General features: G+C 40.5%; 1 protein-coding gene across 1 annotated transcript in view; it reads right to left on the bottom strand.

Moving 5' to 3' along the window:
* Nucleotides 1-315, bottom strand: part of KDM7A (lysine demethylase 7A) — a 102,230-nt gene extending 101,915 nt beyond the window's left edge. The window contains 1 exon segment of the mRNA XM_020998014.2: nucleotides 8-315. Coding sequence (XP_020853673.1) covers nucleotides 8-201 — 194 coding nt within the window. The 5' untranslated portion in view covers nucleotides 202-315.
* Nucleotides 316-12,634: the final 12,319 nt, after the last annotated feature.

Below are 12,634 nucleotides of genomic sequence, written 5' to 3'. Positions count from 1 at the left end.
TATTTACCTGCCATGGAACCAGTCCTTACAGATATCACACTCGATCATGAAGCGGTTCACGTCGTACGGCTGCCGGCACACACAGTACACAGGCGGCGGAGGCGGCGCCGCCGAGGCCCGGCCCGGGGCCGCCACGGCCACCGCGGCTGGGGCTGCTTCGGCGGCTGCTCCGGCGGCCACCGCCGCCGCCGCTCCGGCCATCTTTAAAAGACACTCTCGCTCGCTCCCTCGCCGGCTGACTAGAGCGAGCCCAGCCGCCAGCCAGCGCCGCCTCCCGCAGCCGCGGCGGCACAGCAGCAGCACCAGCGGCGGCGGCGGCGGCGGCGGCTCAGCAGCAGCACCAGCGGCGGCGACAGCAACAGCGCGGCGGCGCGCGGACAGGCGGGCGAGCGGGCGAGAAGGCGGGCGCGCGCCTCCGCCCGGCAGCCCCGCAGAATCCCCCTTCCCCCGCGCGCCCTCCTTCCGGCGCTCTTCGCGAGGACGTGCGCAAAGACGCACGTTCTGGCGTCTGGCGCGCGCTCCTGTCTTCCTTGTCTGCCCGGGGCTGAGAAGCTCGGAAGGGCACGGGGGAGGTGGGAGGCGGTGGGAGCGAGACGAGAGAGGGGCGGGGCGCCTCGGGAGCGAGATGGAGAGCCACGCTGATTATTATGGTTTTCTTTTTTAAGAAATCGAAGAGGCCACGGGAATTATGTAGGCAGGGGAAAGGGGGCAAATGTTGCTCCTTTCTTAAAAAAAAAAAAGTGTTGCGCGTGGACAGCCCTGAGGGGTCAAGGTGGGAATGAAAGATGCCCCGGGAAGCTACAGCTTAACGTTAAAACGAGTGAGGGGGATGGGGATGGGACGGAATCTTCCATCAATTGGCGACCAGTGACTAACGAGATGCTGCTCTGAGCCGACTCGGGTTTTGTGCCGAGTTCATCCAGCCAAGCCAATGCAGAGATGGAGCTCGATTCCATGAAAACTTTTTCTGTGGTTCCCACACGACATTCTAACCGAGAAATTAGAAAAATTGCATTTCTGGTGGTAAAACCGAGGGTGGTGGGACCCAGGACGAATTTTTCATTTCTCTCACAAGGGCCCAGCGGGGAGGATAATAGTAATAGCTAGCATTTATATAATCTTTCACATTTGCAAACTGCACTTCACGTATTATCTCTTTTGATCCTATAACAACTCTGTAAGGGAAGTGAAATTATGATTCCCCCGTCTTACAGATGAGGAAACTGAGGCCCAGAGAGATTAAGTGACTTGTCCACGCAGCTAGTTAAGTGTTTGAGGCTGGATTTTAACTTAGGTCTTCCAGGCTCTCTATCCAGACTTCATACCATGTAGGTGAAATCACCCCAAGGGGACTGGCCTAATCAATATCTTTATTGATTATCCTGAGAAAAAAATAATTGCAACAATACTTAACATTTTCAGGTAGTATGGATTAAATGAGGTGGGAGACGATACAAATCTATCATAATACTAAATACAAAACTGATCACCCCCAGGGGCCTGGCCCATTCAATGTCTTTATTGATTGTCCTGAGAAAAAAATAATAGCAACAATGCTTGGCATATTTTCAGGGACTATGAATTAGATGAGGTTGGAAGGTAGAATTCAAAATTATCATAACACCAAATTCAAAATTACCAAACCTGGCAAAAGGGCTGCTACAAAAGCAGGATGAAATCCAGCCAGGGCAAGTTTATAAATCGGCAAAGTAAGGAACAACGAATATCTATAGTAATACAAATACAGGATTAAGGAAGATTGACTTGGCAAGTATATAGCAGAAAAAGAATTCGATGTCCTAGGTGACAAGAAAGATAGGCGCAAAATTGTGTAAAGAGCCACCGTGACCCTAGAGTATGTTTAGAGGTAGCTTGCTATGGCAGACAAAGAGCTAACACTTTAGAAATCAGATGAATTAGGTTCTAATTCCGTCTCTACTAGCCAAGTTTGTTACAAGTTGGGTGATTCAGGGAGGCCTCTCTGGCAGGCAGTTTTTTGTTTGGTTTGGTTTTTTTCATCTAAAAAATGGAGACAATATCTGTCCTGCCTATTTCAAAAGATTATTGTAAGAATATGTGAAAATATTTTCTAATACAAAGTTCTATGTAATAATGATAATAGCTGACAAGAATTAGTGCCTCAAGATTTCCAAAGTGCCTTTGCCTTCATCTTATCATTTGATCATATGTACGGTATTATTAAAAGATCTATAAGACAAGCAGGGTCCATTAGTTGACAAGTCCTAAAAAGACCATAGGAGAGGTTCATGCTGAAGAGGACGGTAGAAGGTAGATCATAGTCTCCTAGTTAAGTCTGAGGACTAAGAAAATAGGTAGGTAGTTAACCATGTCTCAAAGTCAAAAAAGGTCCCATCATTAATTGGCTCTCCTAACTGGGAAAAGATAGGCTCCTATGGTGTGGAATCCTGTTTCATGTGGAGTTGAGGATATGTAGGCATAAAATGTATAACCTCTGTATTAGACTTTTTTTTTTAAACTGGAACTACAAATCTAAAATGGGTAAAGAACTGCTACTATGCCTGATCTGGTATATCTGTAAGTTACCAGGCTAGAAAGGTACAAAAATTTCCTATTGGGATAAAAAAAATCACTTTTCAATTGGCTTAGGTACCCCTTAAAGTATCCTCTGAGGGTCTGTATTATCAGACTTATTTATTCACTTCAAAAAACCCAAAGCAAATAAATTTGGAGTCAACCAGAGAAGGCAGGTTGCAGTAATTTGCCTCAAAATTGAAAGCACAGAGCAGACTAAGATATTGAAAGGATAGGGACTGCACCTGATTTCATTAGTACAGAGAATTCCCAGGTAAGGAAATCTCTCTGCCAATCCCTTTACCTTCCCTTTGACTTACACACCTACAGAGTTAACCTAAAGCACTGAAAAGTTAAGTGACTTTCCCAGGGTAATTACAGCCTATATGTGTCATAGTCAGAATTTCCTTCTGTCTTCAAAGCAAGCTTTCTATCCACTACACTCTAGGATATTTAAATAAGAGGGAGAAGTGGAGAATTCCAATAAAACTCAGTGTTACAAAAGAACTAATTTATTTTTTTATTAACAAGCACTTATTTTCTCTCCCTCTTACTCCCCTTCCCTCCACTGAATGACAAAAAAAAAGAAAAAAACCTAACAAATATGCAGTCAAGTAAAGCAAATTCCACATTAGCCGTGTCTTAAAATGTATGTTTTATTCTGCATCTTAAGTCTGTATCCAGTCTGTTGTCAAGGCCAGTCAATTTTACCTTCATACATCTCCTCTCCTCTGCTAATACTACCACCCTAGTACAGACCCTCATTATCTCACAGCTATACTATTTCAATAGGCTACTGGTAGGTCTTTCCACCACTAGTCTCTCCTCACTTTAGTCCATTCAACTGCCAGTGATCTTCCTAAAGTGCTGGTCTGACCAAGTCACTCCCCTTCTCCTCACACTCAATAAACTCAAATGAATCCCTATTACCCCCAGGATCAACTCTCTTTGGCATTCAAAGCCCTTCATAAGAAAGTCCCCCTGTACTCCAAAGTATTAGAGTAGTCCCTTTTGTGATAGCTAAGAATTGGAAACAAAGTAGATGCCCATTAGTTGGGGAATGACTAAACAAATTGTGGTACATGAATGTACTAGATGATGTGTGTGATGAATACAGAGAAGCATGGAAAATGTACATGAACTGATGCAGAGTGAAGCAAGCAGAGCTAAGAAAACAATATGCACAATAACTACAACAATGTAAATGAAAAGAACTATAGACCTCAAAATAAAAAACAAATGTAACAAAATTATAAAGATCAAACAGAATTCAAATGAAGAGATATAAGAAGACACTCCCAACCTACCTCTTCCTGGAGATGAGAGGTCCTCAAGTGTTATAAAATGCGTGTTTTTGGATTTTTTCAGTATATTGATCAGTTGTGCTGCTTCCCCTCCTCCCCCAAAAAAATACTATTTGTCACATGGTATGGCTCTTAGGGATGGGGAAGGGAAGGAATATTTGAGATACAAGGAATACTTATAAGAAACATAAAATATCAACAAAATTTTATTTCAAAAAACCAAAGCCCTTCTTAATCTTCCACCCCACCCCATTTTTCCAATCTCTTTACACCTTACACCAAATGTACTCTTCCATCTAGTAACACTGGCCTCCTTACTGTTTCTCAAACAAGACAATTTACTTCCTAACTCTGAGCATTTTTACTGGTTGCCCCCCAAGTTGTCTCCCCATTAGATTGTGAGCTCCTCAAGAGCAGGGACTGTCTTCTAACTTTCTTTCTGTCCCCAGTGCTTAGCACATTGCCTGGCTTATCATAGGCATTCAATAAATATTTATTGACTGACTGAATGACTGTCAGGACATTGGTAGTATCAGTCCTCTGGAATCATATTCTGTCATTTCAGTGATTGAAATCCTCAAATCTTTCAAAGTTGTTTTTCTTTATAATGTTATATAAATTAAGAAACTAATTTCTTAATATGTCATTATTAGTAGCTTTTTTTTCCAGTACAGGTAGAAAAGAACAGTGACAGCTACCTGTTGAGCTCTCTCCTTATTTGTTATAGCCTGCTTCTAATGATTTCACAAGGATATCACCAATCATTAGAAACTCTACCCCATTCTATTCTGAATCCCTTTTCCCAATTCCTACGATCAAGAGCTATACACAGTGGTTCGGGGATTTGCTTGACATGCCAACTTTTTTTTTTTCCATATGCTTTTGAGTTGAAAATTTTTCTCCCTTTTCCTCTCCCCCCACTCTCCCCAAGACGGCTCATAATCTGATATAGGCTTTACATTTACATACCCATTAAACATATTTTCACATTAGTGAAGTTGTAAGTAAAAATTAAAACCAATAGGAGGAACCATCAGAAAGATGAAACAAAACTCAACAGAAGGTAAAAATAAGTGATAGCGATTCGACTTCCATAGTTCTTTCTTTGGATGTGGACAGCATTTTCCATCCTGAGGCCTCTGGAGATGTCTTAGATCCTCATAATGCTGAGAAGGGTTCAGTTTAACAATCTTAGTCATTGTATAACGTGGCTATTATTGTGTACAAAGTCCTCTGGGGGTTCTGCTCACTTCACTCAGCATCAGACCATATAAGTCTTTACAGGTTTTTCTGAAGTCAGCCTGTTCATCATTTCTTATAGCACAATAGTATTCCATTACATTCATATACCACAACTTGCTCAGCCATTCCCCAGTGGATGGGCATCCTCTCCATTTCCAATTCTTTGCCACCACAAAAAGAGCTGCTATGTATATTTTTGTACATGTGGGTCCTTTTCCCATTTGTCTGATCTCTTTGGGATATAGCCCTAGAAGTGCTATTGCTAGATCAAAGGGTATGCACATTTTTGTAGCCCTTTGGGCATAGTTCCAAACTGTTCTCCAAAATGGTTGGATCATTTCACAACTCCACCAACAATGTATTAGCATTACAATTTTCCCACATCCTCTCCAACATTTATCATTTTCCTGTTTTGTCATGTTGGCCAATCTGATAGGTGTGATGTGGTACCTCAGAGTTGTTTTGATTTGCATTTCTCTAATCAATAATGATTTAGAGCATTTTTTCATATGACTATAGATGGCTTTAATTTCTTCATCTGAGAACTGTCTATTCATATCTTTTGACCATTTATCAATTGGGGAATGGCTTGTGTTCTTATAAATTTGTCTTAATTCTCTATATATTTTAGAAATGAGGCCTTTATCAGAGAGACTGGTGGTAAAAATTCTTTCCCAATTTTCTACCTTCCTTCTAATCTTAGTTGCATTGGCTTTGTTTGTGCAAAAACTTTTCAATTTAATGTAATCAAAATTATCCATTTTGCTTTTCATAATGTTCTCTGTCTCCTGTTTGGTCATGAATTCTTCTGTTCTCCATAGATCTGATAGGTAAACTATTCCTTGTTCTCCCCAGTTTACTTATGGTATCAGCCTTTATATCTAAGTCCTGAACCCATTTTGACTTTATTTTGGTATATGGTGTGAGATTTGGGTCTATGCCTAGTTTCTGCCATACTCTTTTTGACATGCCAACTTGAAGGTAATTTATTGACTACTACAAGTTCTTTGTAGACTTTAAGCATCATATAAATGTAACTTAATATTTACTATCAAAGACTACTTGCCCAACCAGACTAGAAAGGCTTCATATAGGCCCAATAACAGAATATGTGTCTTTTTGTCTGTGAACCAGCTTGGCCACCCGGTGATAAACCTTCTTTGTCTTGGTGATTTATCTGTGCTTTGATCTGTACCACTAATGAAATCAAAGATAGCTCTAAAGTAATTTTTAAATATATACTTTTTATAAACATATGTAAGCCATCACAAAGTATTGTATTTAAATAATTAAAAGTTTTCAACTGTTTCATACATTTTGATGAAACCCTGGGAGAAATCCTAATACCAATTTGCTGTTCTAGGGTAATCAAGTCCATGTCTCCACACTGCCAACACCTCACATCAGAAGCTTTTCCTCATTCCCATCAGTTGTTACTGTTCCCATAGTATAAAATTTATTTTTTTAATTGCATTTATTTATCTATATACATGTTTCTGCCAGTAGAAGGTAAGCTCCTTGACAGCAAGGACTGTTTTATTTTTGTCTTTGCATTCCCAGCAGCCAGCATAGAACCCAGCACATAGGTACTTAACAAATGTTTATTGAATTGAATTGTCAAAAAACATACGCTGTTTATCCAACGCTATCAATGACCCTTCCCGTCACCTCGCTTCCAACTTTCAAGTTATTTCTAACTCACTCTCACATCTCATCTTCAAACAAGTACTGTCAATTCTCTCCCCAAAATGTCTTTTAGATCTTCCTCTTCCTTCCAGTTCTAGAACCAGCCTCTTGGTCCACACTCACATCTCATACTTGAGTGTCCTAGAATGGTTTAGCTTTTTAAGTCTTCTACAAGTTTCTGATGTCAAAGGAGCAAGTAGACTCACCTTCAAATCCCAAAAGAATTTATGAGGAACTTGGATCTATATGTACCATGGAAAGACTGGCTTATTCAGGCAAGTCCTTGAAGCATGCTCACATATTCCTCTAGCTGGTTTTAGTCCAAGTAACCACATGGAAACTTGGTGAGCCAAGTTCTGCATTCTTTTGTATTTACTCTTAGCTAATCTTAGGCAAATAAGTATTCCTAGATGGTAGTGCCCAGGTGACTGTGTGAGATCAGGAGATCCTGAGGTCACTTCAAAGTTCCTGTCGACGACCAAAGGCAGTAATAGTGACCAACAGAATGGTAATGACAGAAGGGCCTGCAGACCGATAATCACTAGAGAATGCCAACAGTTTCAGTGAATGATGTCCCTTGTGGTAGAGAAGCGCCAATTACTGACTCTGGAAAGGCACCATTCCTCAGAGTCTAGTAAAGAGCAACACACAGGGGAACTTCCTAAGAATTCTACAAAGAAAAAAAGGATTTCTAGGGTCAGTAGTCAGGATATAGCCTTTGACTAAACATGTTTTGTGCTCATGTGCCTCATAACAATTGTACTTGAAGTTTTAGTCCACTTTCCCCAGGGACTTTGTGTGAGCTCCCCCAGTTTGGGAAAAATGTTTTAATCATGTCCGACTCTTTGTGACCCCATAGACCATAACATGCCAATACTGTCCATGGGATTTTCTTAGCAAGGATGCTGAAATGGTTTGCCATTTCCTTCTCCAGTGGATTAAGGCACTCAGAGGTTAAGTGACTTGCCCAGGGTCACACAGCTAATAAGTGTCTGAGGCTGGATTTGAACTCAGATCTTCCTGACTCTAGTCCCAGAGCTCTATCCACTGAGCCACCTAGTTGCCTACTCTTCTTGCTAAACCTTTCAGTGTCCTCGGTTAACTCTGCAAGTCTATTAATTTGAAGATCAGGTACCAATCAGAAGTGGTATAGGGGACTTCCTTATCAAGGAATGCCCTAAATTGATTAAATCTCAAGTCCAGTATAAAAAAATTTGAATCTTATAAAGATGAGCTATATGATAGAACAATATCCATCCTGCCCATGTGATATTGGCAAGCTATTAGTACTACAGAGCTGGGCTATTAGTAGAACAACTAGTACACTGTCCATGTGACTGCTCATATCACTTTGAGGGGATGGGATGGGAATCTCCTCTGCCTGGGCTAATGGGAATTCGTAGTTGGCTCTGCCAGATTCCAATTTGCCTGTCTGTGGAGTTGCGATTACTTTCAGCTTGATTAGGATTCAAGGCCAGGCCTCACATAGGCCAACAAATACTGGCTAAACAGCTACTGGCTGAATTTTTATAATAATTGTAATAGCATATATTAAATACAATAGCATATCTAAAGTTCTTCACAAACGTTAAAGCTTATATAGGTATATATACCTATATATAGATATAGATAAAGATATATAATGCAGCTTTATATTAAATGTTACATAAATTGTATACAATTATATTAATATATAAAGCTATATGCAGCTTCATATGTATAAAGCTATACAGTATATATAGGTGTGTGTGTATATGGGTGTGTGTGTATCTTTAAAGTTTGCAAAGCACTTTAGCAGTAGCATGGTATGCTATTTCATTGGGTCTTCCCAACAACTAAGTAAAGTAGGAGCTATTTTTATTCCCATTTTACCGATGAGGATACTGAGGCTGAGGTTAAGTAACTTGCCTAGACTTGAACAGCCGAGGTCTGAGGTAAAACCTGAATTCAGGTCTTTGGGTCCAGTGCTGTCTCCAGCTGCCTTGTTTAGTTCTCCTGGAGGTGTGGGAATGCTCATGCAATTCTGTAGGTGTGGCAAGAACCAAAGCTGAGTAGAGTTCACATTACATGTTGAATCCTCCTCACTTCAGGATCAGAGACACAAGAGTACTGACCCAGCATAGATGGAGTCAGGGAATATGAAGCAACACAGTGCTACTGGGAAGCTTGGGAGTTACTTTAGCTGGGAAGAAAAAGAACTGGGAAGTGTTAGAGGCAAAAGCAGGGTCAAAACCAGGGATTCCTAACACAGTCTGGAAGCCGGAGTGGGGGGGGTGGGGGGTGGCTAACCTAAAACAAGGTCTAGATTTCAAGCAGCAAGAAGATTCAGGGCCAAAGATGCAAATGAGCAGATGAGGTACGTGAAAGCTTTCTGGCGCTCCAAAGCCGTAAGAGAACTTACAAGCTCAAACTGGCCCAACCCAATTGTCCCCTTTCTCCAGATGTGTCCAAATTCCTATCATATGTGAATTTCTTTTCCTGTCACTATCCCCATTCCTTCCTATGGAATTTACAGGACCATGGGCTGGTTCATATCCCTGTTGGCAGGAGTATGTCATCATCAAAACCATTCCCAATGTAGTAATCTCCATGGATTTTACAAGTTGACCAACATACAATTGACAGGATAATAGGTTTAGAGCTATAAGGGACCTTACAAGTCATCTAATCCATCCTCCTCATTTTACTAATGAGGAAACTGAGGCCCAGTGAAGTGACTTGTCCAAGGTCACGCAGACAGCAAGTGACAAAGGTAGGATCTGAACCCAGTTTCTGACTCCAAATCTACCACTCTTTCCGCTTATCACCTTGTCTCCCTTGCTTAATTACAGTTACTTTTCTGTTGTTCTACAAATGTCTTCAGTCAAAGCCTTTTTTTCTTTTCTGTCTGACATTTGACTTTGCATCTTAAATGAAAGACAAAGCAAGGAACTCTTTGTAAGGCTCTCTAAATTCCCAAAAGAAATATACCTAATGTGAGTACAGGATTAAATGTGTATAATAGTAAAAGCAATATAATAATAGAATTCAATCCATGAATTTCTATGGCGGTGACTATCCTATCCCATTCATCCTGATCCCAGCTAGCCCTATCTATGAGCAAATAGGTCTGCCTATTGCTAAAAAGTCCACCTGCCAGAAATATGTTTAACACCAGCGTGTAAAGGAGCCTACAATTTAAAACATTAGGGCCATTCATATAGGTTAAGGGACTCTCTCTCTCTCTCTCTCTTTCTGTCTGTCTTTCTCTCTCTGTCTCTGTCTCTCCATTCTATGTTAAAATGCGAACGTATTGGGGGGGGTGACATATTAACCTATTAGTACTCACCAATGCATTAGCATGGATTGAATGATAATAATATTGCATTACATCTGTGACAGCACTTTATACTTTTCAAAGCTTTATCATGTTATCCTGATGGCCCTATCAGATTAGCTACCTGTTACCTAACAACACAGGTAAGGGTCTGAAATTATAGAAAGAGGACTAATAAGTTTTTCTGGGAAAGGGGGATAAGTACCTAGTCTGGTACATGGGACATGGCCCAAGGAGGGAAAGAGAGAGACAACCAAAGTGGAGAAGAGGCAGAAGACAATGTTATCTGCTTTGATAGAATGTAACCTCCTGGAGGGCAAAGACTCTTGCTTTTTGTCTTTGTGTCCCTAGCACCTAGCCCAGTGCTTAGCACATGTTTTATTGTTCAGTCGTGTCCGACTCTTCATGACCCCATTTGAGGTTTGCTTGGCAAAGACACTGGAGTGGTTTGTCATTTCTTCCTCCAGCTCATTTTACAGATGAGAAAACTGAGGCAAACAGGGTTAAGTAACTTGCCCACAGTCACATGGCTAGTAAGTGTCTGAGGCCAGATTTGAACTTAGGAACCTGATTGTAGGCTAGGTGCTCTCTCCACTATATGACCAAGCTCTTTGGCACATAAAAGGAACTAAGTATTTATTGGGGTTTTTTGTTTGTTTGATTGATTGATAATTTTGTCTAGGGGTGACCCAGTTCTCATTTCTTTATTTCTGTTCCCAGAGGGCAAATCATGACCTGATTAAGGTTGGAATAAGAAATATTCTAAGTAAAAATAATAAGTCACTTTCCTTTAGTGCTTGAAGGTTTCTTTCCAAAGTGCTTTCCTCACAACAGCCTTACGAACTGCATAGTAAAATAATATTCTTCAATATTTCAAGGAATTGATTTATAAGGTGTGTATCTACTGATGAAAAGTGCAGCCTTTCCATGACTTGGTAGTTCATCTTGAAAAGCTGCTATAGCCCAAACTTCATACCCCTGCAGCCAACCTGCAACTGAGGCTCTCAGACTTAGCTGAACTGGTCTTTAGATGGTAGAAATGCCTTCAGTCATTAGGGCTTACAGGCATATAGGTTCATCTTGGTAGGACCTGCAAGACTTTGCACTCCAGTGACATAGCTCTTAATGATCCAGGAGCATTTTTTTCTATTGCATGATAAATTGGACTTAAATGGATAATATAAGCTAACATTTACTTAGTGCTCTGCATTTAATATTGCGTTTGATCTCTACAATTGCCCTGTGAGGAAGGTAGTCTGTAGAGTATTATTCATATTTTAGAGATAAAGAAATTCAGTCCAGAAAGTCTGATTTGTCCAACGTCATCTAGTGAATAAGTGGCAGAACAGATGCTTCACAGGATAGATCCAGAAGATCCGGATTATTTGGCTTCAAATCCAATGTTATTTCCACTATACTATAGCTATTTATGAGGCAGCTTGGTAGGGCACTGGATAGAGCACTAGGGCTGGCCAGGAAGACCCAAACTTGAGTATAGTCTCAGATACTTGCTACGAGTCATTTATCTTTTCTCACTCTCAGTTTACTCATCTATAAAATGGGAATAATAATACTACCTACATCCAAAGCTGTTGTGAGGCTCAAATGAGTATATAATACTAAGGAAAATTAATGTATAAATATGCAGACTATTTTGCAAACCTTAAAGTGCTGTATTAATGCTAGCTATTAGAGGATTGTGGTAACTGAAAGTTTTTGATTGAAAAGCAATTCTAAAAATACTGAGCTATATATAAATATATGTGTAGAAGCAAGAGAATTCTAAAGAATATACATAAGTGGCACTAGAAAAGCACTCAAAATCCTCAAGTGGCTCTGGGATCCCATGTTCCAATGAGGCAGATTCTAAACCATCCGTGCCTGCCCATCCTCTGTGACTCTCATCTTGTGCAGCTCCTCCTGGAAGTTCACTGTAAGTGGTCCACCGAACATGCTACAAGCCTTCCTCACTTTCTCCCAACATGTCAAGGGTACCCTGGAGAATACTTCGCCAGGCCACAGTTCCTTGATGACTGTCCTTCATACCTGTTCTTCAGAGTTCCTTGTTGGATATATATTGCATCCTGCTCATCCCACTTTCCATTGGGAAGGTAAGGGGATCAAAATGTTTTCTTGAATTAGTCCTAAAAAGTCATGTGCTTGGTGATTTCCTATTTATGATCCTTGAAATCTAATGAATCTTCAAAACCAATGCTATTTTTCTTTGCTGATAAAAATGCCTCTTTAAAAACACCTGTATTCTAAAGATCATTGCATTATATGACATTACTTGTTAAGCTCAAAGCATGTCTGAAAGGTAGCAAGAAGCAGAACCAGTAAGCTGTAGTTTCATAACTCCCCTTAGACTTCACTAGTCCTTTATAGAAAATGGCCCCTTTCAGCAACCAAAAGTGTACAACCCATAATAACAAATACCTTGTATTTTCTATATTGCCTTTGCCAAGTGCTTTCTTTTTTTTCCCCTCTTTTTTTTAGGCAATTGGGGTTAAGTGACTTGCCCAGGGTCACAGAG

This window comes from Phascolarctos cinereus, unplaced genomic scaffold (genome assembly GCF_003287225.1).
Source record: "Phascolarctos cinereus isolate Bilbo 61053 unplaced genomic scaffold, phaCin_HiC Scaffold_1;HRSCAF=81, whole genome shotgun sequence".
NCBI lineage: Eukaryota > Metazoa > Chordata > Mammalia > Diprotodontia > Phascolarctidae > Phascolarctos > Phascolarctos cinereus.
This window is presented reverse-complemented; position numbering and strand designations above follow the sequence as displayed.